This window comes from Drosophila arizonae, chromosome 2 (genome assembly GCF_054131065.1).
Source record: "Drosophila arizonae isolate 15081-1271.41 chromosome 2, UAZ_ARI_1.0, whole genome shotgun sequence".
Classification (NCBI taxonomy): domain Eukaryota; kingdom Metazoa; phylum Arthropoda; class Insecta; order Diptera; family Drosophilidae; genus Drosophila; species Drosophila arizonae.
The window spans coordinates 8,179,191-8,205,450 of record NC_142922.1 but is presented as its reverse complement, the minus strand read 5'-3'; the positions used below and the strand labels follow the sequence as shown (position 1 = coordinate 8,205,450).

The window sequence follows — 26,260 nt, the reverse complement described above, 5'->3', positions numbered from 1 at the left end:
TTTTATTGTTGAAATGCATAAATTTAAATTGTTTTTATTTCTTAAATATTTTTAATAAAATTTACAATAATGCATCTCCGAAATACCGCAGAGTATGGGCCGATAGCTGTTAAATTCTTAATGATTATTAAATGTAGACATTGTGTAAATTTAACTAATAATAAGAATAGGTAATCCTATTTTGGGTGTTAAGCTTAAATTATACAAATTATTATGTCATTAGTCCTGAATATGCAAGCTTTCCTCATCCATTTCCAACTTAAGCTGAACTGCCGGGTCGTGCTGCATTTGTTGTTTCATCTGATATTTCTCCAAGGTACGCTTGTGTACGCCCGTTCGCATATGGGTACTTAGATGAGTAGGCAGCATAAAGGACTTATCGCACAGCTCGCACCTATAAATAGAGCCAGATGCATTCAACCAAACAGTTTCTTTTTCATTGAACGTGCTATTTTTTACCTATAAGACCTCAAGCCGGAATGTGTCAGCATGTGGTTTTTAAGAATGTAACCCGTGGTGAAAGCCTTGCCGCAAGTGCCGCATGCATAGGGCCGCTCATTGGTGTGGGTGCGCTCATGCTTCACTCGAGTTGTATAGTCAGAGAAGCAGCGCCCGCAGTACTGGCAGGCAAACGGACGTTCTCCAGTGTGCTTACGCATGTGGCGTTTGAGTTCAGAGGTTGTGCAGAAGCACTTGTCACAGATTCTGGTAGGAAAGTTAAATAAATGTTAAATTGGTATTTATGAATGAATTTGTTTCACTTACTCGCACTGGAAATCTTTCTCGCCCCGATGCCTACGGCAATGCAACTCAAATGCCATGCGTCCCTTTATGTGATTGCCACACTGTTCGCAAATGTAAACGCCACCTGCTCCTCTCCTTCGCGGATCTTCGGGTTTGATTTTTGGCTTAGGTGGCAAATTGCACTTTTTCACAACATTTTCATGCTCGTATTCATCGTCGAGTACGTTGTCTAGAACGGCCACCTCGTCATCAGAATCATACAAATACACTTCAGTGGGATCAGGCACGATAACTTGATCCGACACGTTCTCAATTTTTACAATATTTCCATCATCATCAGCCATTAGGCATTCATATTGTGTTTCTTCCACTAGTGAGTCATTTTCATCCTCATCAGCTTCGATTAAATCAGTGAATTCCGGGTCTATCTCATACTTCACCTTTGCCACTGTGCCACTACTTTCCGGCAACAGCTTGGCAAGGTCGTCTTCCTCCGCCTGTTGGTAATCAGGATCAATTTCCTGTTCAGCTTCGACTTCAGGTTCTGAATCAGCTTCGATTTCTTGTTCCTCAGCTGAAGGCGTCAGTGTTTCATTTCCCATAATGAGTGCTTTGTACTTCTCCGGTATTGTCTCCTGTTGTTGTTGGGTGAGGCCAGCCAGTAATTCACGCTGTGCACTGATGCATCTGTCTCGAAACCTGATTGCGCTTGTTAGCTCGATGTTGCAACACTCGCACATCAGTTCAGGTAAGCAAGGATAGCTTTCCAGCTTAAGTTAACAGAATAGATGTAGTTTAATATAATTGGCCAAGCAGAGTCGCTGCTTACTTACCCTCAGACCCGTCATTGTTTCTATATTGCCCAGTAGCTTTTTATTAGCTTTATCGAATATCTTAAAGGATTTCTTGAAACTAGCGTATTTACCACACACTCGGCAAGTGTTTTTTAGCCATTTATTCGGTACTTTTGCCATCCTTTTTAAATAAAAATAATTTTTTATGGAATAATGGTGGAAAATGATGCGCGGATATGTCTCGCGTTGCCAACTATTTTTATTTGTTTTTTTTGCCATTCACTGTGAATGTCAAAAATTTTACATTGAATTAACAGAGTTACGCCGCACTTAACAGCGTTGCAAAGCACGACATGGCAAGCTTGGAATGGTATGTCTCTCGAGAAAATGTATTATTGTTTATAAAAAAAAAAAAAAAATAAATAAATGTTCACGTAGGTTTTGTGCCCCACGCTGCTATCAAGTAGTTAAAAACCAATTACATGGCCAGCCAACGAAGGAGCATCCGCTTAAGCAGCTCACTGTCAACGTCACGGTAAGAGAACAACAAACCTCCGCCCATTATAAACAACTAACTTGCCAAACTAATTTAGGTCGCGGACAAGAATCCGCTCAGCCTGGCATTGGCTCTCGAAGGCACTGACCCATTGTCCAAGTTTGCACGCCAGGACCAAGAGCTCAATGATCCGCTGACCCAAATGTCCAGTGAATTTGTAAGTGAACTGTGAAACACATTCTTATTTTTGACATAACATGATTCATCTTAAATGCTGAAGTCTAAACGTGGTAATGCAAGTGAACCGGAGGATAGCACCCTTAATTGGAGCACACGCCGCCTAGGCATATTGAATCGCTTCACTACCAATGAAAAGCTATCTCTATCCACCAGCTTTTTATGCACAAGCAGCACGGAAGGCGGAGGTGAAAACTGTAATACATACGTTAGCAAAATAAATCAATGGAATGAAGTTGTTAATCTTTTTCAATGTCCTTCTATGACAGTCAAGGCCCAGACGGTGGTGGCCGACAAGGTCAAGTATCGGCTGGAGCAGCTGGATAATTTCGACGATGGCAGCATGCGGCACATGATGGACCTCACCCAGCAGGAGTACATACAGCGCTTCGATCAGCTAAAACAGGAGCTCATTCAATCATGGCACAACGATCAACGCGTCAAGGCTCTGAAGATAGCCATACAGTGTGCAAAGATGCTGTCGGACACAAGTGTGCTGCAGTTCTATCCCAGTCAGTATATTCTAATCACGGACATCTTGGACGTCTTTGGCAAGCTGGTGTACGAGCGTTTGCGTATAAAGGCGGAGGGTGCACCAGGAGCGTCGGCTGCCCTTCTACAAAGAGAACGCGAAGCTGCGCGGGACACCTGCCAAAATTGGTTCTATAAAATTGCCTCTATACGCGAGCTGTTACCGCGTCTCTATCTGGAAATGGCCATCTTCAAGTGTTACGAGTTGCTGGCTGCCACGCAGAAGGAAATAGAGCAAGTGCTATTACGCCTCACCAGCCAGCTGCGTGGCATTGCTGATCCACTGGTGTCCAGCTATGCGCGATGTTACCTTGTGCGCGTCGGTGTAACGGTCACACGCAGTAAGGTTTATATACGCGACAACTTTACAGATCTCTTCACGATATATCCTCAGGTGGGTTGATCATACTATAATGTAATCGCACAATTTACACCTATATAACCGAATTTTTGTCCTTCAGATCTTTCGCATCGTTGCCCGCTACAATTTGCATCCAGAGATAATTACGGCCGGCGCCTATTTACAGCTATATGCGCCTGCTTTTGATTATATGTTGCAGTGTCTGATCCACGAAAGCGATCTTTACGCACAAGAAATGCTCAAGGAATGCAAACAGCTGAAGAACAAGTAGGATACCTATATCTGCATGCTAATATTTCCGTTTGCAATTATGATTTTGTTTTCCTAGCGGCGCTATTCTTTTATCTATACTGAACTCCTCAAAGGGGGAATTCGTTGCCGCATATGCTCACGAGTTCTTGGAGCTCATCAACAACAGCGACACACCTGGCATTTCAAAATCTCAGTTATTGCGACCGCTGGGTAGTTGCGTAAGCAGTTGTGCTCCGTTGCAGGAGCAGCGCTTGGCTTTTCTGAACGCAGCGTTTCAAACGATTAACACCCTTACGGATCCGAACGAATATATAAACTGTGTAGAGACCTGGGCACCGTTTGTAGCACAATATTTTACGGTTCGTATGAAATTATTAATTGAATCCAATAACTAAATGATTTAATTTCGCATTTCAGATACACGAAGTGAATCGTTTGCTTGGCGAACTGAATACACGAATGTGCCTGGGTAAAGCATATGAGAAGCACTATGGCCAGCTGCAAAGCATTTTAACTAGAATAATGCAAAACTATCGAAGTATTGAGCTGTTGCTGATACAGCCACATTTTCTACCTTATTTGGATCTGTTCCACAAGGAGTCGGTGCGGGTGGAGATGTGCAAGTCAATACTGAGCTACTATCGGCAAAATAGTGAGGAGAGAACCAGCGATGCGGTTGTCACAAATGCACTCATGTATCTTGGCAAGATTCTCAACGACTCGGTCAAGTAATTGAATGAATGCAATCCCAATTTCTATAACTAATTTATTAATAACGTATTTATAGCGCACTTACTGTGGAGGATGAGCGCCGACAGATTTCGCAGCTTATCAATGGTTTCATAAATAAGGTGCATTTTGGAAAAGATTTGGAGCAACAACTTAGCTTCTATGTTGAGGGACGCGGCACTTTTAGCAACTTGGACGCAGTTTATGTAACCCTCGTGCATGCTGCCCTGAAGCTAACTATGCAGGCGTCTAATCGGCAAGGCGCCAAATCATTGGGTTTCATCAAAGCGTGCGTTGCTTATTGCTTTATAACCATTCCAAGCATTACTTCCGTTCGGCAGAAAATGGATTTGTATCTACTGTGTGGACAACTAGCTCTGCGTCACTTGTGCTTGGGGCAAGGTATGGATATTTTCTGAAAATGATATGCTGAATTGATAACTGAAACTCTCTTTACTATTAGCGGATGCGTGCTTTGAGGCTGCGTTACAGCTGATTGACGAGCTGCCGGCCTCAACCGTTGATTTCGAAGGCAAGCCACGTTGCTTGGAGCGCTACCTAGTCGCGTATCTCTGTAACATGCTAGCCACCCTAATCGTAGTGCCCGATAGTCCAGAACAGGGCGTCTTGTACTTCCTACGCCTGTTGCTAGATATCGTCGGCAGAAGAACCTTCAAGGCGAATAGTAGTGCACCCGCCATAATATACTTGCATGTTTTGGACATGCTTTATGTGCAAAGCATGGAGAAGTTTCCATATCACATCGATGGAGGTAAAACCCTGCTATATATGTAATATAACTTCAAGCATAGCCAAATAATATTCTTCTTAGTGGTTTCAAACGATGCACTCTATGGGCACGATCCAAAGTTCCTAGCTGAGGTTAATAATCTGTGTGGCCAGGTCGTGGAGGCCATACTGCTCCAGCTTAAGGCTTTGGGAGCGGCTCAGCAGCAGCGCACCCAAGCCCAACTCTCAATGGAGCTGTTTATGCGAATAGTGCGCTATGCAGATCTCGAGAGGGAACCGCTGTGTGCGTTGGCGGTAAAACTGTGGGTACTCGCTAATAAGGCACAGGCCCAACTGGATTCTGAAACCATTGTGAGTTAAAAGTATAATAATTTTAAGAAAATTATTATAATCTTGCCTATTTTATATTGCAGCCTCAAACGTTGTGCAGCGTGGAGCATTTCTACAAATTAGTCAAAGATTCCTCACCAAAGCGTGCTCAAACAATTGCGAAACTGCTGTTGCGCATGCGCGACAGTCAGAAGGTTGCTACCAACAGTTGAAACAGTTGAGATTATCAAGTTGGACGAGAATCGGTGATTTGTCGCCTAGATCGACATTATCTTTGTTGTGCAATCAGGCTGAATTAAGACTTAAGTATTTATATAGACAGCATGCTTGAAAAATGCATCTGGATGCGTAAGGAACTGAAATGAAATTAACTTAATGTTTTATAAATAGTGAAAAGAGAACCTTTAAGTTTTTTTAATGCGTTTATTCAATTTCGATTGCTCTAGGCCCGTTTTGCACAGCCCCTATTTATTGCATTTAAGCTGTGCGTTACAATGATCACATGCAGCGCCTTAAAGTGCATTTCATTGGTTGCATAAAAAACTGGTTCAATTATTAGAATTTACAAATTCACAATAAGCTGCTGCATGTAGGTGTTGCATATGCTAAGGTATGAAGGTGTAAAAATATGGTTTACATTGATCCATTTATATAAAATTGTTTTCTTTTTGGTAGTTTAAAACGTTTGAGGCAATTTGTCGTTTTGCTTGTGCATTTCAAAAATGGCTATATACTATGGCTGACAAACTCGAAAAATCAAATCAACAACTTAAATAAAAGCTTCACGAATACCAAGTAAATAATAATACATATTTATATATATGTGTGTGTGTGTGTGAGTGTGTAAAACTACGTATTTATGGGAATATATATATTTTATATGTGATGAAATCGCGTTTGAGTGTGGGTAGCTTAAAAATTCGTCTCTTTGAACTCCTTGGACTGCAGTAATGGCGCCACATTCCCATTGCCACCGCCGCCACCACCAAGACCCGCTTCACCAGCATCAGCATCATCAGCATCAGATGCTGTTGCACCACCTACGGTATAGGCCAACACAGTGGCATGATCCAGTTTGCCAGGCAACGCACTAAATGCACTGCTGTCAACGATTCGTTTGCGGGCCGCTCTGTGCTGCATGCGGTTCAGCTGCACCTCTCGCTTGACCCCATCCGGGCCGGTGGACAGCTTATAAAAGAGTTCCCGCTGTTCGAGGGTTTTGCGGCGTGCGGAGGTAATCATGCGCACAAAATCGATCAGTAGGTGGCAGAGTCGCCGTGCCGAGGCGCAGGGTGAGAAAGTACCGTTAATACCGTAACTAAGTAAGTCCTCCAGTCGGTGCAGCGTCAGGGCATGCCGTTGCGGCCCAGTGACCAGTGGCAGGCCCATCGCCGATTTGGGAATGCGTTGAATTGGCGGTGTTGGTGAAGCTGGTGCCCCGGCACCGGCGCCTACTCCATGGCGTGCTTCGATCAGTGTCTGGGAGCGCATATACTTGGGCCGGCTGGGCACTCCGTTTGGTGGGCTGCCGGCTTTTGGCTTGCGTGTTCGACAGGGCGGCGTGGCCGACGACGGATGCAAGCGAGCATAGATCGCTGAGGCACTCTTGTTCTGTCGCTTCGGCGCCAGATTCCCTGGCTGCAGTTGCTGGAGCTTTACATCAGGTGTCCAAGCCTCAGCGAATTTGCCGACGACCGGATCAAAGTTATCGCTGATGCCGTCAGAAGTGAGAAACACAATGTCTCCACGCTCGATGCAGCTCATCGAGAAGGTGAGATTGCTCAGTTCGGGTTTGTTGCCATCGGCGGGTCCCAGCGCTCCCAGCGCATCACGCATATCTCGCATGGAGCTAATATCATGGGATGCTTGCGTCAGTTCCCGCACACCGTGCTTCTTCGAGTACACGTAGCCCAAGGAATCGCCCACATTACACGCACAGACCACATACTTGCCGTTTGCACCGTCCAGCGGCAGAACTACAGCAATGGTTAGCGTGGAAAGTGCCCCGCCCACTTCCAGTATGCAGCCGTGACCCTCCCACAGGCTGCGCAACAGACTCACAAACAGCTCCTGTGTGGTGGTGGCCCGACACTCGTGGGCTTGCCCAAACACGGCGCGGTCCAAATAGTCCAGGCAGCCGTGCACAGCGGAGCGAGCAGCCAGGCGAGCGCCATCACCTTTGGAAAGCGGAAGAGGATGTTATTCGAGCTCGAAAGGAAAATGGGATAAAAGTTATTAAATGACCTAAACATGTACTTAACTTGTGAAGGACATTCGTTAGACTCACCCCAATTGACGCCATCAGCCATGGCCATGGCAGCGGCATCGCCACGCACAACGCAGCCATAGCAATCGGCAATGGGATTGCCCATTGGCTCCTTGGTCAGCATGTTGTTTTCGTAGAGGGAAACTGAGATACCGTAGGCGAAATCGCAATCCATTTGCCAGTTTTGCACGCCAGCCACCGGCGTGGAGAGGGCGGTGGGTGTGGCCGCTGGTGTGCTGCTCTGATTGCTGACGGCTTCACGCAGCAGTCGTTCGCGCTCCGAGTTGCCAGCTGCCGTGGAGGCCTCAGTCTTGGCATTCAAGAGATTCTTGTTGTTCTGATCCTGGGCAGGACTGCTGTTGCTGACCATGCTGACCACTATGGTGGTGGCTTTACCACCGGCGCTCTCTCTCGCCGCAGCTGATGAGGCGCTAATGCTGCTCTTTGAGTTCTTTCTGGATCGCATCCCTGAGGCGACAGTGCCTCCTCCTGCAGTACCCGTGCCCGCCGCGCTCTGATCCGTACTGCTCTGGCGCCGCGCAAACTTGTTGCTCAGCCTTGTCGATGCGCTGATCACTGGAGCCGGCGGCGTACTCTTGCGCACGCCATACGCATCCTCGTTCTCCTGCTGCGTATCGATGAAATCAATATCATCCGCATAGCTGGCACTTAAATGCAATTTCGAGCGCTTGATGCCCGTCAGGCCCTCGTCCGGGCCTGTGCAGGCGGCAATGATCGTGTCCGGGCCGGTGTCGTAGCTGCCCAGCTTCAGCACGGGCATGTCTGTGGGACTCTGGCCATTGTAGATCTCCGGTCCGCCGGCCATAAACTCACGCTCCATACGACTGCAAGATAATGAAGCTGTAACTATGTAACTATGGAAAAGGTCAGAGGGCGCACATACCCCTCGAGATATTTGGTAATGAAGCTGCCGTCGTCCTCCTCGGCGTTGCCATTGACGCGCCTGCGGCCGTCGCGCGGCTCCGCTATAAAACTCAATTGTCGAAAGTACGTGGTGACCTTTTGCCGGAGCGATGGCATCTTGACGAGATGCTGCTGCTGCTGCTGCCGCTTGGTTTGCCTCTGAACTTTCTCTAATTGGGGCTGTGTCTTAATTGATGCAGCGCTGGTGCGGGGGACTTACCGCCTCCAGTTGGAGTGCAAGTGCATTCACCTCATCGGCGGCAATTGTTGTGGGAGTTGCTGCCTGCAGCGAGCCAGATGAGACAGAAAGAGTTTCTTATTTAATTATCAATAAATTATGCAATTAAATGAGGCGCAGTCGCCAGCTACGGCCCCAGCTAATGGCAGGATGTGCACTGAGTGGCCGCAGGGCCTCTACACAAACACTACGAAGTCAGGATTGCCCAGCTGCTGAGCATAATGCAGGGGCCACGCCCCTCCGCCTCTCGTGCGCAGGCAAACACAACCTGAATGGGCTTTCAACTTGCGCTCATTTCAGATGCAGGCAGATTAGAGCTGCTGCGGAGGGAGAAGAGAAGAGACACTGTGGCTTCCCGTTTCAAATGACGCAGTTGATTAATGAGCCGCCGCGTCACTTCGTTTCGCTTGCCAAATGGCAGAGAGAATAAATGGCATATTTCTTACGTATTCCGCTTTAATCTTGCTGAGTTTTTTTTTATACCCTGAACCCATTTTCAATGGGAAATCAGGGTATAATGGTTTTGTTGAAATGTATGTAACAGGGAGAAGGAGGCGTGGCAGACCCCACAAAGTATATATATTCTTGATCAGGGCGACGAGCCGAGTTGATTTGGCCCTGTCCGTCTGTCTGTCCGTCTGTCCGTCTGTACGTCTGTCCGTCCGTCCGTCTGTCCGTCTGTCCGTCTGTCCGTATGTATGAACGCGTCGATTTCAGAAGATATAAGAGCTAGAGAGTTCAAATTTTTTTTTAAATGTCTGTAATTACAGCGCGCATATCAAGTTTATCATTAAAAATCGATAACTCATCCCGATCTTTTTTATCGATAAAAAACCTTATCGAAACCCAGTTATAAAATTATATCTTCTACACCTTTATTGCTAGAGTCTCCAAATTTTTAATGTATGCTTATATGCAATTTATACAATTTCGGTTTTTGTCAAAATTAACTCCCCACCTCTAAATTCACCCCCTCACCCTCACTTTTGTAAAAAGCGTATTTAAAATACTAGAGACTTGTACTTTGGCAATTACATGCATATTCATGTTATAATCATAATCTAAAAGTTTCATGAAGATCGTACGTCCACAAAAAAGTTATTAAACAATTAAGTTCTCATAGTAAGCGCACACTGCAGCCCATGCGTGTTTATGCGTGGGTGCTTGTGTGTGTATGTGTTTGTGTATGTGTGTGTGTATGTGTGTGGGTGTATGCGTTTGTGTGTGTATGCGTGTGTGTGTGTATGTGTGTCTGTATGCGTGTGTGTGTATGTGTGCCTGTGTGTGCGTACGTGCCTGTGTGTGTGTGTGCGTGTTTCTTCTGTAAGCTGAAAGACGCGAAAAATTATTGAAATATCTATTGCTCCAAGGGTTCAGGGGATCTCGTAGTCGAGCAGTCTCGACTAGAGCTTTCTTACTTGTTATCTTACGTTTCGTACCTGACAAGCATATGCATCTTTAACCTTCTCTCTTCTCAACTGACTTCAGTCTCAATAAAAATCTAGATAAGTTGGTTAGAAATGGTGCCAAAGTTATCTGAACTCGGCATGATTTAGTTGATTATGAAAAAAGTTCCATTTGTGTCTATATAACTACTAAAGGAATTATCAATCTGTAATTAAGTTTTACTTAGCCTTAGTATTAAAGCTATCTGATTTATATATTAAATAGTCGGAGAGCACATCAAATCTTTGATATTCATAAGTAATAAATCTCGTTAAATGATAGTTTGAAATACGATATTATAGCACGGGGCTATCGTTACATTGCCTATTAAGGGTCGTGCCAGTGGCAGATATAAGAGAAATAATAATCTGAATTGTATTAAGAATTATCTGCGACTTGTGCTGTTTATAGCGCTTAACTAAAAGTTCTGTTGAGATACAGTTGCATTGCGCAAGCTGCTGACCAGTTAAGCATAACTGTAATTAGCCTACTGGAAATGGTCTGACTACGAAATACCTTGTCCTCGCCAGATGCAGCTCTTATTTGAGGAATGATGGCATTCATTCTTTCCACTACAATATATAAACAGATCTGGATGTATAAATTTAGGTACTAGAATTACCGCTAATCTTGAGTAGGTAATAATAGTAAGAGACTCTCTAGTTAATTTTCCTTAAACGATGCGCACAAGCCGCATTATGTAACCGAACAGCTAAATGATAGTAAACAAAATGAAAAGGCAGCAACGACAATAATTGCTGAAAGCTTTTGATGATGGACACAATTGTTTGTTATTGTTGTTGTTGTTGTTGTAGTTGCTCTGTTTTAACGATGTGCCGCTTTAATTTATGACACTTCAGTGATCACTTAAAATGACAAATGAATTATTCATTTATTGGCCAGTTCCCAGCATAAGCAACGAGGGTGCGCCTCTCTCAGAGATTCTCAAAAGTTGTGGGTAAACAAATAAATGAAATAGGCAAACAAATAGAGTTACAAAAGTGATTTCTACTCAAAATGTATGCGCATTCATTCAGCACACCTTGAAACGAACCAGGTGTGTGACATGAATCTATCTTTTACCGATCTGTTTCCATTTGATTAAGCAATCGCATCTGTACCGAGACCCACTGAAGTGTTGCACTTATAGGCGAGTCATTGCGGTTACGACACACTCGTTGTCCATTAGGCACGTGTCACAGCGCCGGACAATGGGTCAGATATCGTCTATAAGGCAGGCAAGTGAATGAACGCAGAGAACTCACAATGATCGTCGGCAGAATGAATATATTTAAAGAGCTCACAGCGAGTACAAGAGCTCAAGCGGCTTTTGTGTGTCAAGTGAAGAGGAAGAAGAAGAAGAGCAACATGATGATGATGATGATGACTGTGCTTGACATAGGAAACGTGGGAGCTGAAAGTACAAGCCATTCATACCTGGCGTCGTTCTAATCGAAATGGAGCAGAGCAAAGCAGAGCCGAGCAGAGCAGAGTGAATATATGAATTTCAGATTGCTCTGACATTTGGGCGGATGCTGCTGTGTGCGGGTATTCAGTGTGTGTTGAGCGGTGGGTGCGGTCAGCGTTTGTGGTTGTAATCTCTTTGACTGCACATGTAATCGCAGACTCTTGTTGCTGGCAAATTGAATTGTTTGTGGCACTGAAGTGCAACATTTCAATCATCCAGATTGATTCCGTTTGCCAATGCGCTTGGATGCGCTTCAATGAACCGCTTGAAAGACATCAAAAAAATAATGGGGACACACACACTTACACACACACACACACTCACACAGCATATGTCTGGGCAAAATGAATCTAACTGAATCTAGGTTAATTTGATTTTGATCGAAAAATGCACTTGGTATGTGGGCGTGGCATGCAAACTACGCAACTCAACTTAACCACTGCACCGCCTTAGGATTCTGATTGCGTTTTGCGGTTCCTCAGCCCTGAGAATTTAATTAAATTACACTTCCCGTTGCTATTTTCCTATGATTGATGCGTGATCTGTCGCTAAAGTTCAAGTCAATTGCCTTCAGTCGTGCAAGGTGGCTGCGAAACCTTGGCTCGCGTTTGTTTATTTGCTCAAGTCTCTGATCGTGAGCTGAAGATCAATGGTGGAGCAAATATTGAACTTGGAAAGATAATACAATTGAATCAATCTGCATTCAAATTAAATTTGATTTCGACTGAGATTTTCAGAAGAGTCGAGTTCATGACAAATATAAATATAAGTTTCTAGAAGGAATAAGAAGAACACTAAACATAATTTCTAGTTTCCTCAGAAAAATTATAAAAAATTATATTTGATTCATCGAAATTCAAGCAATAATTCAATTTTGTTTGTTTGTTTTGGCTTATCATAAAGCCTGGCAGTCGGTATAACTGTTCTACTTTTTTCAGGCTAGTCCCCTATCGTAAAGTTTGATCAACCTATTTACTAAATTCAATTGAATGCATCGCTTTGTTATATGTAATTATAATGATCATTTTTAGTTGAAATGTAAAAGTAAAAGAAAGAACGTTGAGCTCTTGAGTCTTGTTGTCTGCTATCTTTGGAAAATTTTCATTGAAGTACAGTTCATAAATAGTTAAACTAATCCAGTAAGCATAAGGAAAAACAAAAAACTTTCCATGCACAAACTCAGCTTAAACTCTTTCATTTATACATATTAGTAAGAGCTAGGCAGAGAGAGAGAGTTAGGCAGAGTTGAGAGAGTTCTATACATAGTGTAGATATAATCATAATCAATAATGATATATTGAATATAATATATATATATATATATATATGTATATGTTACACATTCAAGACTACATTATAGACTCCTCTTCAGAATAGCATATAAAAGTGATCGACGAGCGTTTGCTGGCACGCCCCAATCAGAACTCGCTCCCTCTCTCTCTCTCACACTACCCTCTGCCACAACAACATTGAACAGAACGTAATATAAAAGATATTCGAGGCGTGTGCCACATTATCAATCGACACTTTCGACACAGTTCGGGGCATATTCAAGCCATCAACATTTTCAACACTCTCAGCTAATCAGGCGTGAAAATGGGAAAATTGTGCACGAATCGAATGAGAGGGGGCCAAATGGAACGAAAGCGAATGGAAAAGTGTTGAAATAAATGTACGTAAATATTATTTAATGTGGTATAGACTAAAATTTAAGTTCTGGCTGGTTTTTATTGAAAGTGACGGAATTAGTTTACACATTGCTTCAGATACAACCGCGAGCTATAAATATTCCTGTGATTATTTGTATTTATAGCAGCATATGGCACAAATGGAAGATCATTTCGATTCGATCAGGGTGGGCTGCGATCTTCCATATGTTGGGTCTTTGATTTGTTTTGGGTTTTCGATACGCAAACACGCTTGAAAGATTTATTTGGTTTGTCTGTTATTTTTTGCATTTCTGTTAAATTTAACACATTTCCGCTTAAGTAGATAAATAATTGATGATTGTGTACATTTCGGAACTAATTAGACGAGGGTAAATAGAGCTGCGTTTAGATAGATTCACAAGGCTCGCCAAGTAAGCTGCAACTAGTTGCAGCACTTGCCACCACCAGGGGCAACTGCTCATATATCATTTTTCTATAGGCACGACAGCCTTGTGGCAGCCAGCGGATTCTTTTATGTGTGCGCTGCCTTTGCTGTTGCATATTCAAAAGCTGTTGATTTAGTGCAGCGCAGCGCAGAAGAGTAAACAAACGAGCGCACAGAGATGCCACCACGCCAGGGGCAGAGGTGGGCGGGTGGCAGGCTGGCTGGGGGTTGGCTGGCAGGTGTGCCACGTAGACATGTACAACAGTTAATAGCTGCAGCATTTCACCAAGCTGACAAACGCGACGACAGCTGGCTGAAAGATTATGATGTCTCAAGGTGGAAGTTGCATTCATTTGAGGGTCTTGCCATAAGTCAACTGCGGCTCAAAGCGAATTGCTGGCCAAACCGTCTGCTTGTACACAAAAGCCGTAAAACACATTCACAAGAAAGTGAAATTTTCTTCTTTATTTGATTGCTTGTCAGCTTTTAGCATATGTTGAGCTATGTCAACTGCCGAACGAAAGCTGAAGGCCAACAATGCTGCGAGAATTCCAATATTTACCATGTTCATACGTATATGAACTACATATTGCCTTGGCTTAGCATTTAAATCGTGTTATTTTGTGTATCTTATAGACCCTAAATATACTCTTATATGTGTATTGTATCATTTCAAAATATATTCTACTAGCTGGCCCGGCAAACGTTGCATTGCCCTCTATATTATTTCTAGGTAAAAAATTGTTGAAAGCTATGTTGTTCAGGCTGGGATACACTGATAAATTTATTAATCGGATTTTCATTCAAGCACCTTGTTGTAAACGACATTCTTCGTTTTTTGGTCGGGTGCAAGAACAAATAATGCGGATCGTTTGCCAACACGTGAGCATGCCACGTACAATTGACCATGAGAAAAACACGCATTTTCTAGATTGAGGCCACAAATAGTCAAAGATTGGCCCTGTGACTTGTTGATCGTCATGGCGAAGGCAAGACGAAGCGGGAATTGAATTCGTTTAAATTCAAAGGGCATATCTGTTGAGCTCATCGGAATCCTAGGAATAAGAACTTCCTCATCTTTAAATTTTCCTTTGAGTATCAACGCGTGAATCACATTGCTCATCAGTTTTCTTATCACCAAACGCGTTCCATTGCACAGTTTTGGTTGGTTTAAATTTCTAAGCATGCAAATCATGGAGAATTGCTCTTTTCATAGCTGTGTTCATTTCTTGACGCCGGTCAAGTTGTTCTTCCATATTGCCCATGAAGTATATTTGCAAGAATTTGTGCTGTGCATCTTCAATAGGTTGCAATGATCCAATGCGATGGCAAATCTGGCCTTGAATCTTTAAATTCAAAGCCATAGTTATAGTTATATTTACAAACACTATTTACAGAAATCTAACAAACTACATTATTCAAAATTTTTTTTTGGCAGTCATAGAAAATAAAATTTTTAACGTAAATTACCTTAAATATCCGTCTCCAATATTTTCCGCCCCAAATTATGTCATTTGGAAACAGGCATTGTATTTTTGAGTGTTCGCTAGAAAATGTCGTGATTCTAGTGTTTCGCCGTAAAGCAGGGAACGCAATGGCTATGGTGACCGCTAATGGCAATGTCACTTTACCACTAAGGCAGCACAAACCGGGCGTTTCACCAGCAAACTTCAATGCGCCACAATGCTAGCAAACAACGTCCATTGGACCAATGCAACCTAAACGATTCAAGCTGTAATCAATGGTGCAATCATATCGAAACGCTGCTCGATTCAAATCAATCCTTGAACCATTTCTTATTGCCATTTCGCGGACTGCCTCTCTTTGAGAAGCACGAATAAGGGCCCTTCTTCCCTGGGTACTAACGCGGAGCCTTTCTCGGGCGATTTCTCGCTCTTCGTCAGATAATTGACTCGCGCTATTCCGTTGCATTATGGGTCCGCCGGGAAAGATTAGATCTTCTAGGACGCGGCATTTTTATTAATAGTAATACTGCCCTCGCACAAAACCATATAAAACAATCGAGAAATATAAATATAAATAATTTACACAAATTTATGTTTGAGACAAACAAATACCTGAACTTTCGAGATATTTAGCTTTTGTAAAAGTCCAAAAATACAATTTTTAATAATTAACTTTTTTTTTTTAATTTCGAATTTTGAATTTTGAATTTTTTATTTATTTTTGATTGTTAGGTTTTAATCTTTTGATTTTTTTTTTAATTTTTGCAGATTTTTGATTTGAAATATTTATAGAGTTTAAAAGTCCGAAAATATAAAAAGCCAAAAATACACTTTTTAATAATTACCTTTTTTTTTTTTTAATTTCGAATTTTTAATTTTTTATTTATTTTTTGAACAGTCAGGTTTTAATCTTTTGATTTTTTGCAGATTTTTGATTTGAAATATTTTTCCTTTTGATTTGAAATTTTTTTTTTTTTTTTTTTTTTTTTTTTTTTTTTGAATAGTCAGGTCTGCTCGAGGTCAGGAGACCGTAGACTGACTGACTACATTTGTTTATTTACTTCTACACTATTGTCAAAACTGTCACTGTTACCAAGCCTACTGGGTATAAAAAAAATTTGAACATTTGGGGAAACAACCGCGTTTTTCAAGTATTCGGCAAATTTTTTCAGTATTTTTAAGACCCTATACTAAACTCGTTGCGGAGACAAATCCAACAAATCAAAAACCATGAAAATTGGTTCAGCCCAAATCAAGTTATAAGCAGTCTTCACTTTTACACAACTTTCTTTTATATATATAGATTATCTCTGAGTATTTTAAGAATTCATCACGAAATTCCTGTCAAATTAAGCTTTGTCACAGACCAGGGGATAAATATTTTTAGAGCATGTGATGTAATTTTATAAATAGATGGCTAGGAAAATGAAATTTTAATATAGAAACTTTAGGCCTCATCTCAAATTAATGGACAACATGATGTTCGTATATATTTTTGTGGTTCATACAATATAATTCTTAATTCTTGAAGAACAATTGCAAATGCTCAAGCTTCAACTGAAATCAGTCTTATATATATAGATATAGGTATACATTCATATATGTATGTACGCTCATTAACATTTCTGGTTTTCTGAAATATATATGTATATAAGCATATGTATATGTGATATGAATACTTAATATCTTTGCCATACTCTACTTTGACGACTCGAATGCACTGAATAAGCTAGAACATTTATACTTAGTAATGCCCATACAACATAATAATACAATATAGTATACACAGATAATACTTGGAGAACTATATACATATATAATATATATATTTTTATGTACTCACGATTAGTTTAGTTTCGTTTAGTATTATAAAACTAGAAAACTCTTTTTGTATTGTTACAATATATATAGTCTTCTTCTATAGACCATGAGATCAAAGATTTCTAAACATAGAACTAGAGAAATATGGTTAGAAAATGGAAAATTTTAACTGCTGCGGAAAGTACAGCGCTCGACACATCTGCAGAGCTCTACATTGTTATAACATGTCTACATATGTGAATGACCACATCTTGGCCATATGTCTATAAAGAGTCTGTTAAAACGTGGAAGTCTTTATTGCGTCGCTTTTTTACTACACCCAGTCAAAGTCTACGACATTAAAACGCTGCAGATTATCACGTCTGAGTAGCTTAGGATCCGAGCCATAGGTAAATATTTAATCAGTCGACAAGCCTCCATAATTTAGCAACAAGGCTTAATCCGCCCTGCGGTCAGCCACTCGAATTGGCTTTGTTGGTTCTATTTGTGGAGTCCGGCCGGAGCCGAAAAGCGCTTGAGGTTCCATTAAAATGGGACTAATTAAAATTGCATGGGATGTAAATCACACACAGTGAGCGAGAAATAGTCAGAGAGAGAAAGAGAGGGAGGCAACAAGAGAGAGAGAGAGAGAGAGAGAGAGAGAGAGAGAGAGAGAGAGAGTGTGGGAGAGGCAGAGGCAAAAACATACAATGGAGTTCTTTCACCTCGCTCGCATGTCTGCAGGGGAGCAACTCCATCTCCTGCTCCCCATTCCTTATGTGTTTTTGGTGCCAGTCTCGGGCGTTGCTTAAATTGCCAGCTAATTGGCTTTTGAGTGTTTGTAGCGTGGTGCGTGCATTTCCTGTTACAACTGCACACACACAGAAAACAATTTGCATTAATGGAAAAGCCTCCACATAGGCACACACACCCCCCAATATTATATGCCACATGCATCCATTATTTCAACACTTGCCACATCATTGCAATGGCAATGCATGAAAACTGAAAGTGCGACATAAATCCATAAAGCAAATGTCATCTGCGCTCTTCTAAATATTTCCTCGTTGCATAATGCACAGCCTATCTTTGTTCAGGGTTCTTCTTTGGGGGAGGAGTGGGGCTCCGTAGTGGGGCATTCCATGGGGCCCTCTCCATGCTGCTTTCTGTGTCAAAAGTGCACTTTCGCATGCAATGTGACGCCGCAAAGACGTCGATGCTTTTGTTCTATCGCATGCAATAATGACGCACATATTGTTCTTCTTGTTGTTTTTGCTGCTGTTGTTTAGGGGTGCACCAACCCTTGGAGACTGTTCAGGGTTGTGTGTGTTTGTATGTGTGCTGGGCTTTCTCTTATCGCTCATTTCCGCTTGCATGTTTCTGTTATGTGCTTTTGGGGTCGCGCCTCTTGGCCCCATTTCTTGAGCGGGCCCCGAAAAACTTGAACGTACTGGTTAAGTTTAGTAAACACTTTAGAGAAAAGGAAAAGAAACTCAAAAATGGGGCAAGGAGCCATTGGGTGAAGCCGAAACGTTTGTGGTGTCAGATGTAATGGGGTTAACATTAGTTCAAAAATATCTTAAGTCAATCGATAAACGGACACGAAAGTCGCAGAGGTGTGAAGACTTTTATTTTCTTTATGATATCAAGAGAATCGTAATGACTTTTATGATTTTCAAGGAAATACAGTTAAAGCCAACTCATTGCCTTCAAATGATTTAAATTTCAACCTGAAGAGCCTCTTTTTGACAGATCAACTCTTCTGAGAATTCCTTATTCCAAAACGTCGGCTGACTCATAACAACTTTTGTTTGTTCAAATAAATTCGTAAATATTATGCAAACAGGTAAAGCAAAAATATATTCAAATTCTAGTTTGTGTGTGCTGGTTCTTTACATATTTTTAGAAATTGTTTATTTATAAAAAGTATATTAAAAAAAAAAAAAAATAATAATGTGCGGTTGTTTCACGGAAAATCTTCAAATTTATTTTTATATTTTATTTGGTTTGCGAATTATCGAGTCCAGTACGAAAACTCATTTACACAGATAAAAATATATTTAAATAAAGACGTGCATTTAAAAATGTATAATAAATAAACTGAAATTTATAATAATTAAATATATTTTGGAATTTAAATAGATTTTAAATACAAATTAAGAAATATAAAATTGTTGAATATTTAAAATTTTTTTTTTAAATAAAGACGTGCATTTAAAAATGTATAATAAATTGAAATTTATAATAATTAAATATATTTTGGAATTTAAATAGATTTTAAATACAAATTAAGAAATATAAAATTGTTCAATATTTAAAATTTTTTTTTTAAATAAATTTCTTTATATATGTTTTATTTATTTTTTAAAAATTATATTTAAATGTAATAGTAAATAGATTATTTCGTTATATTCAAATATACATTTATAGATCTATAACTTTTTTAAATGAGGCCTAAGTAAGCATTTCTAGACAAAGCTCTAAAGAAATACATTTTCTTTAGATTTTCTTTCTATTTATGCAAAAAATAAGAAAAAAAAACTCTAGACATTTTAACACCTATTAATCTTGTTTGCCCGCCTGTGGTTAAATGAAAACTCGACAGGCGAGCAGCAGCAGCAGCAGCAGCAGCAGCAGCAGGAAATGTGAGCCGTGTAGGACTTGGTTGTATATAGGAATAGCAATCTTGAGGTGAATAAATTAGGCATGGGTTCGGCCAGCGGCTTGACAGGCATACTAATAAGTCCAATAAGTGGCCGCCTTGGCGCGCCAGAAGTCGCGAGAGTGGGTGCCGGATAAAATATTAAATTAAAACTTAATGGCAGCGTATCAAATGGAAAGAAGTCAAGGCCCGGCCAAAGAACCGCGACAAACAAAGCCAAAGCAAATGCAATTGAGAAACCTCCTCAGTCACTCGTCGCCGTCGCCGTTGTTTGTCTGGCGTTGGTGTCAAATGGCTGCCCACTGCCGGCAGCTTGGACATTTCAGTGCCAGGTGCTGTGGTCTGCAATGGGTTAACTGACCTTCTCCTTTTACCGCCTCACCTTTCCCAGGCCCCCGTCTAGCTCTAATTTGAGCTCCATTGGCGGGCTTAGTCATCGCGTCAGTTGGCTGACTAATCATTAGAAATGGCGCGTGCTTAGACAAAGAATCGGCGAGTCGGCAAATCGACGTCGAGTCGGTCAGCTGGAGAAACCTCGATTAACTTCTCTCCCCCTGAACAAATTCAATGAACTGTTTTTTTGTGGGATCTGTGCAGCGGTTTTCATTTTGCTGCCGCTATTCATTCAACTTAAAATCGGCAAACAAAATTTTATTTTGGCCGAGGCGCGCTTCGAATCGTCTGTTGCTCTTACCTAATCGATGGACGATGCGTAATAAAAACGATATACATAAATAATATATCTCTTTTTATACACTAAGCTGAGGGCTATTGCGATTAAGTTATGATATTTGTAGCGTGCAATAGATCATGCAATACTTTTTATGTTTAATTTTTATCTTAATGTGTAGTAGTGTTTATATAGCAGAAATGGAGGTCATTGACGTTTATATATTTTGATTGTTTTTGTATAATTTTTTTCTGTATATGTATGAATAAAATGCCTTAATAATTTTACCACTTTTTTTTTTTTTTCAGAAAGAGTATTTGCTCTGCGTCTTAATTTCGTTTCCCCTTAGAGCTTTCTTAAATTGGTTGGCAAAGCAGCTGCACGAAATGAATTGTGATTCGACGTTTCAAGCTAGCTAAAAATTTGACGTGCTGTAATTAAAATAATATATAGGGGTCGCTATATTGTGTGAGAACCTACAAATGCTGCTAAGCAATAAAGGAACATGCTATAAGCAAGAATTCTTTGAACTGATATAAGTTCATCTTTTTGTGGGCAGCCAAAATCTGGTTTTCTGTTTATATACATACATATACATATACATATACATATACACAAGTCTTATGCGATTTTAATTGAAATGATTATTAGCCAATTAAAGAAAAGTATTAGAAGTGAACTTATAGAATATATACCATGAGCTATTGAGTCAATATAAGAGTATAGATATATCCGTAATTCTATTATTCTATATATGAAGTCATATAACTTATAACAGTTGATATGTTTATAAAGCTCTACCTGCAGGAATAGCTTTTAAACGGAGCTAGCCAATTATATATACCTACATACGTATACCTAAATAAATATATACTCTCTCTCCCATATAAAAATGGCTCTCTCGATTCCCATTTAGTAGTAATAAACGAAACAAATAAAGAAATTTAATATCTCAACTGTGGTCGTTAAATTATGAGAAATGGAACAGTATGGTATAAGTGTATAGGAAGCCAGTTAAAATGCATTTCGAATGAACTCCCAAGTTGAGAGCAAACAAACGCAAACCAACCAGAGGCAGTCCAAACTATACGTATCATAAAATGCCATCGAGACAACAAAGGAGCACAAGGAGCGACAGCTGCTGGGCATGGGAGTGCGCCAGCTGTGGATGGAGTCAGACAGACGGGGCATCGCTTTATGCGGCATCCCCCGTCTGGGCCAGAGTCGTCGCAGTGGCAGTGGCAGTGGCAGATGACGGCGAGCTGTTGCCATTGAACCACCCAAATAAGCCCAACTTCAGCAAGCAAATGTGTATAGAGTAGGGTAGTTAGTTCAGAGTTTTGCTGAAAAATAAAAAGAGTCTGCAACATTCTTGGCCGAGAACGGGCGAAAGTGATTGAATTCCAGCAAGATTCGTGGCGCCACTGGAATTGCGCATCTTAAATGCGTTGCAAATATTTCAGTTACTGTCGAATACTTTCACGTCAAGTTAAAGCCAAACATGGTTAGCCTCGATGATAAAAGCTAAAAGCAGTCGATAAATTTAGCTATCAGAACTTCAAAGAGTTGAGCAAGTCACCAGATGAAAGTAAAGATGAAGAGGTAAAGAAACACATATGGTTAACTGGCAAAAAGTAGTTAAACGTTAATGCAAAAGGCTTTTAACATGAGGCAAATGGGAAAACCAATTTTGTTTAATTGAGGTAACTCGAAAAAATGTTGATTAATTCAACTGTTGATTAAACTACCTTGAGTATACGTGAATTAGTCAAAGAAAAAAAAAATAAATAAATAAATAAATAAAGAAAAAAAATAATTAAAAAAAAAAAAATAAATAAAATAAATAAATAAAAAAATAAGCCAGAGATTCATTAATCTAAAAATATAAAATCACTTTTATGTATAAACTGAATTAATATTATTGATTTTTCAAATATATGACAAATTTTAATGCAATATTTAATAAATGCAATTTGCAACATAATTATTTGTAAAATCCTAGATATTAGATCTAGATCTGAGTTAAATTGCTCAAAACACGCCTAAAAGTTTGACCTTTATAAATTAGAAATTTCACAATAATCTTTTTCCATTAACCAAATGAACATGTTGATGATACAATTCCTAGGCAGACTCAACTGTACAATATTTAGTAAACGTTATATCCATGGCATTCCCGGGGGTGACCCCTAACTGTATAACGGGATTTTGGGCCACAGAACGACTAACCGTGTTGTGGGCAGCACTGAGGACACTTAATTTACAATTCATTTCCTGTTATTTTCCGCTTGACAGTTGCCGCAGTTTACACAACCGGGCGCCCAGGAATCGAGGACAATTCTGGCATACTGGGAGTAGAGTCTGCCCAAGGTAAGCCTCCCACCTAAAATTCGATTCGCCGCATGTCGAGCATGTACAAATCCGTGGAGTGTGCAGGCACCATGTCCTTATTCGTGTGCTGGCTGCCGCCCGCTGCCTGCATATGATGTGGATTCTTACGGTTCCGGTGGTTGCAAAAACGAATTGCCTGCTGCATTTCGCGTTTGCCAAAAGTTTCGTTTTGGTGCAGAAAAAGACCATTTATTTTGGACAGCACTCAACTTTAGGAACAAAGGGTAAAAACGAGGAAAGCTTCAGCCGGAACGAAAAACGTTTTGTTTCTTCTTCGAAAATGGCTCAAAATATTTCCTGACAAGCGTGAAAACATAAGAAAAAGGTGGCACGATAGTGAGAAAAGCTGGCCAATTTGCACCTGTAGGAGAAAATTAGGTGCAATTAAAAACAATTTGGCACTGGAGCTCCAATTGGTTAGACGCAATTTAACAACATGTGCAATTGGACAATAATAAAAGTTAACACGCTTTTCATAATGAAATCGCAAACCGGTTATTGCAACAACAATGAAAGCTCTGCCGTTGATGCTGTTGCTGCTGCTTTTGTTGTTGTTGTCGTCGCAGTAGCAGCTGAGATTTTGCAGCTGCCCGTGGAGCAAACAGCAGGTGAATCAGAGAAGCAGAGAATAAAAGCAGATGAGAAACAAAAAAATAAAAAATAACTACAGTATAACAATGAAGACATCGGCCAAGTTGAATGACAAAAGCAACGAAAACAAACACACACACACACACAGGCAGTCGCACACGACGCAAAGTGGAGCAAGACACAAAACAAAACACGACAAAAACAAAGGGCCAAAGTTGAGGGTTAACCAAGAGCGTTCAAAAATCAATAGAAATAGGAAATGTACGTACTAAGGACAACATTACAAAAGCAACAGCATAGAAATATACTTACAATAATTGTTGTTGTTGCGGCTGTAGCTGTAGTTGTTGCTGTTCTTATCGGACGCAACGTCGAATGCTTTTACATATGTACGTTGGCGCCACACTCACGCACGGCCAGGGGCAGGGGGCGTTGGTGGTGTGTATAAATATTTGACAAACAGAGGGTGGAATTATTAATGCTTGGCTGTGTTAGTTTGTAATTTTCACTATTGGAATTTGGAGCAGTTCGTGTATACTAATTGTTGTTTTGTTTATTCAAATGCCCATTAACACTAACGCTTTTTAACAAATTTTGGATAACACCGTAAACGTCCCCTCACGTTGGACTCTGAAATGTAACTGCAGTCTCGATTAAACGACAAGGCAAGTCGATTTTGTGCAATCGCCAAAACAAATAGTAGACTGCCAACTTGATTAAGTGAATTTAGTGTGCACACACTGGCTTATCGATAGTAAGACGCGCTGGCAGGCCTTAATGTATCGATAGAGAAAACCAAATTTGTATTTTAAATTAAATTGTAAGTTAGTAGCACTGACCAGAGAACACATAGACTAGACATGTAGAACAAACTTTTTCAACACCGAAAAAATGCGCTGAACGGACCGGACAACTTCGTATTTGGTCGGCTCGGTCTTCTGAGGCTCAAGCAGTGAAAATAAGGCAAGACAAAATCAGTGTGCTGCGACTGCTGCCACGAAATGCACGCATTACAAAATGAAGCACGGCTATGCGCTCTTTTTCCCTTACTCACTCTCTCCCTCTCTTTATGCTCTCTCTCTCTCTCTATATGGTCTCTCAAATAGCAGCAGCGCACAGAAATTGAATATTGTTCGCGACGATCCCAGCTCTTTCCTTTTGAGTGAAGGGTATACCGAAATCATAAAAGCGTTTGTCACGCTCATGCAAGCAACATGTAAGCGTTTCGATGGTTATTCGTGGCAAGGGTATGAAAGCGTTGATACGCATAAACAATATTATTTCGCGACGGGCAAGTACACACACACTTGTAGTCCCTTGCTACATATATGAGCATTTGTGACCTGCGTTCGTTACTCTTGCTGCTTGTAGCAATTTTAAAGCCCAGCATTTGCATTTGGTCGGTCTTACGGACTGTCATAACCACTTTAAACAGATGTACTATGTATGAACATACATACATACGTACATAAGTACATTTATATATTATTATTGCTAATCATGTTTATAAATGTGTTTATATCCGTAAATAATTATATATAATTAAAATTATTTTATACACATTTTTAACCGAAAAAATTATCGTAAAACACTACTAACTTTATTAAATGCTATGCAATATATGAAATACATATGTCATATTACACTCAAGCTTTACTCATTATTGTCAAAATTTTCTAATTAAGTCATAATGGCCCATTTGATAGTCACCCTACGATTCAAATCATACAAAATTTACAAACTACTAAATCCAGAGACAATTAGCTTGCCATCCCATACAAGCATACACATACACAAATGTATGTATGCATGTGCTCACAATTTGCACAGGCTGTTGTGCACAGAAAGAATACATTTTCGTGACGAGCATGCACACACACACTTACATCCTTGCTACGTGTATGTGCTTTTGTGTGCGTGCGTCGCGAAACTCAATTCTTTCTCAGTATTTTCGTCTATCATCAGCCCAAAATTTACCGTTGGTCTGCCTTGTGAAGTGAGCACATGCATACATACATTTGTGTATGTGTATGCTTGTATGGGATGGCAAGCTAATTGTCTCTGGATTTAGTAGTTTGTAAATTTTGTATGATTTGAATCGTAGGGTGACTATCAAATGGGCCATTATGACTTAATTAGAAAATTTTGACAATAATGAGTAAAGCTTGAGTGTAATATGACATATGTATTTCATATATTGCATAGCATTTAATAAAGTTAGTAGTGTTTTACGATAATTTTTTCGGTTAAAAATGTGTATAAAATAATTTTAATTATATATAATTATTTACGGATATAAACACATTTATAAACATGATTAGCAATAATAATATATAAATGTACTTATGTACGTATGTATGTATGTTCATACATAGTACATCTGTTTAAAGTGGTTATGACAGTCCGTAAGACCGACCAAATGCAAATGCTGGGCTTTAAAATTGCTACAAGCAGCAAGAGTAACGAACGCAGGTCACAAATGCTCATATATGTAGCAAGGGACTACAAGTGTGTGTGTACTTGCCCGTCGCGAAATAATATTGTTTATGCGTATCAACGCTTTCATACCCTTGCCACGAATAACCATCGAAACGCTTACATGTTGCTTGCATGAGCGTGACAAACGCTTTTATGATTTCGGTATACCCTTCACTCAAAAGGAAAGAGCTGGGATCGTCGCGAACAATATTCAATTTCTGTGCGCTGCTGCTATTTGAGAGACCATATAGAGAGAGAGAGAGAGCATAAAGAGAGGGAGAGAGTGAGTAAGGGAAAAAGAGCGCATAGCCGTGCTTCATTTTGTAATGCGTGCATTTCGTGGCAGCAGTCGCAGCACACTGATTTTGTCTTGCCTTATTTTCACTGCTTGAGCCTCAGAAGACCGAGCCGACCAAATACGAAGTTGTCCGGTCCGTTCAGCGCATTTTTTCGGTGTTGAAAAAGTTTGTTCTACATGTCTAGTCTATGTGTTCTCTGGTCAGTGTTAGTAGTTAGTAAAATTAATCAAGCTAATAGAAGAG

At 40.4% G+C, this 26,260-nt stretch overlaps 3 protein-coding genes across 4 annotated transcripts; 1 reads left to right on the top strand and 2 right to left on the bottom strand.

The window, feature by feature from the left end:
* Nucleotides 1–18: 18 nt before the first annotated feature.
* On the bottom strand, nt 19–1,817 carry M1BP (Motif 1 Binding Protein). Its single transcript, XM_018000121.2, has 4 exons — nt 1,578–1,817; nt 766–1,514; nt 460–705; nt 19–394 (listed from the first exon to the last, which is right to left on the bottom strand). The coding sequence occupies exons 1-4, from the start codon at nt 1,815–1,817 to the stop codon at nt 220–222; spliced, it is 1,410 nt and encodes a 469-aa protein (XP_017855610.2). The 3' UTR covers nt 19–219.
* Nucleotides 1,769–5,632, top strand: LOC108608650 (VPS35 endosomal protein sorting factor-like). 2 transcript variants are annotated; one of them, XM_089474769.1, is made up of 12 exons: nt 1,769–1,908; nt 1,977–2,073; nt 2,132–2,251; nt 2,315–2,459; nt 2,541–3,196; nt 3,264–3,430; nt 3,492–3,774; nt 3,833–4,143; nt 4,203–4,546; nt 4,608–4,916; nt 4,977–5,245; nt 5,308–5,632. In XM_089474769.1, the coding sequence occupies exons 1-12, from the start codon at nt 1,892–1,894 to the stop codon at nt 5,434–5,436; spliced, it is 2,847 nt and encodes a 948-aa protein (XP_089330895.1). In that variant the 5' UTR covers nt 1,769–1,891; the 3' UTR covers nt 5,437–5,632. The 2 variants fall into 2 exon arrangements, with proteins under 2 accessions (XP_089330895.1, XP_017855608.1); XM_018000119.2 differs by having other exon boundaries at nt 2,315–2,468.
* Nucleotides 5,628–23,920, bottom strand: LOC108608651 (PP2C-like domain-containing protein CG9801). Its single transcript, XM_018000120.2, has 4 exons — nt 23,553–23,920; nt 8,395–8,697; nt 7,512–8,335; nt 5,628–7,401 (listed from the first exon to the last, which is right to left on the bottom strand). Exons 2-4 carry the CDS (start codon nt 8,529–8,531, stop codon nt 6,137–6,139), a joined length of 2,226 nt encoding a protein of 741 aa, XP_017855609.1. The 5' UTR covers nt 8,532–8,697; nt 23,553–23,920; the 3' UTR covers nt 5,628–6,136.
* Between the last annotated feature and the right edge of the window lie 2,340 nt (nt 23,921–26,260).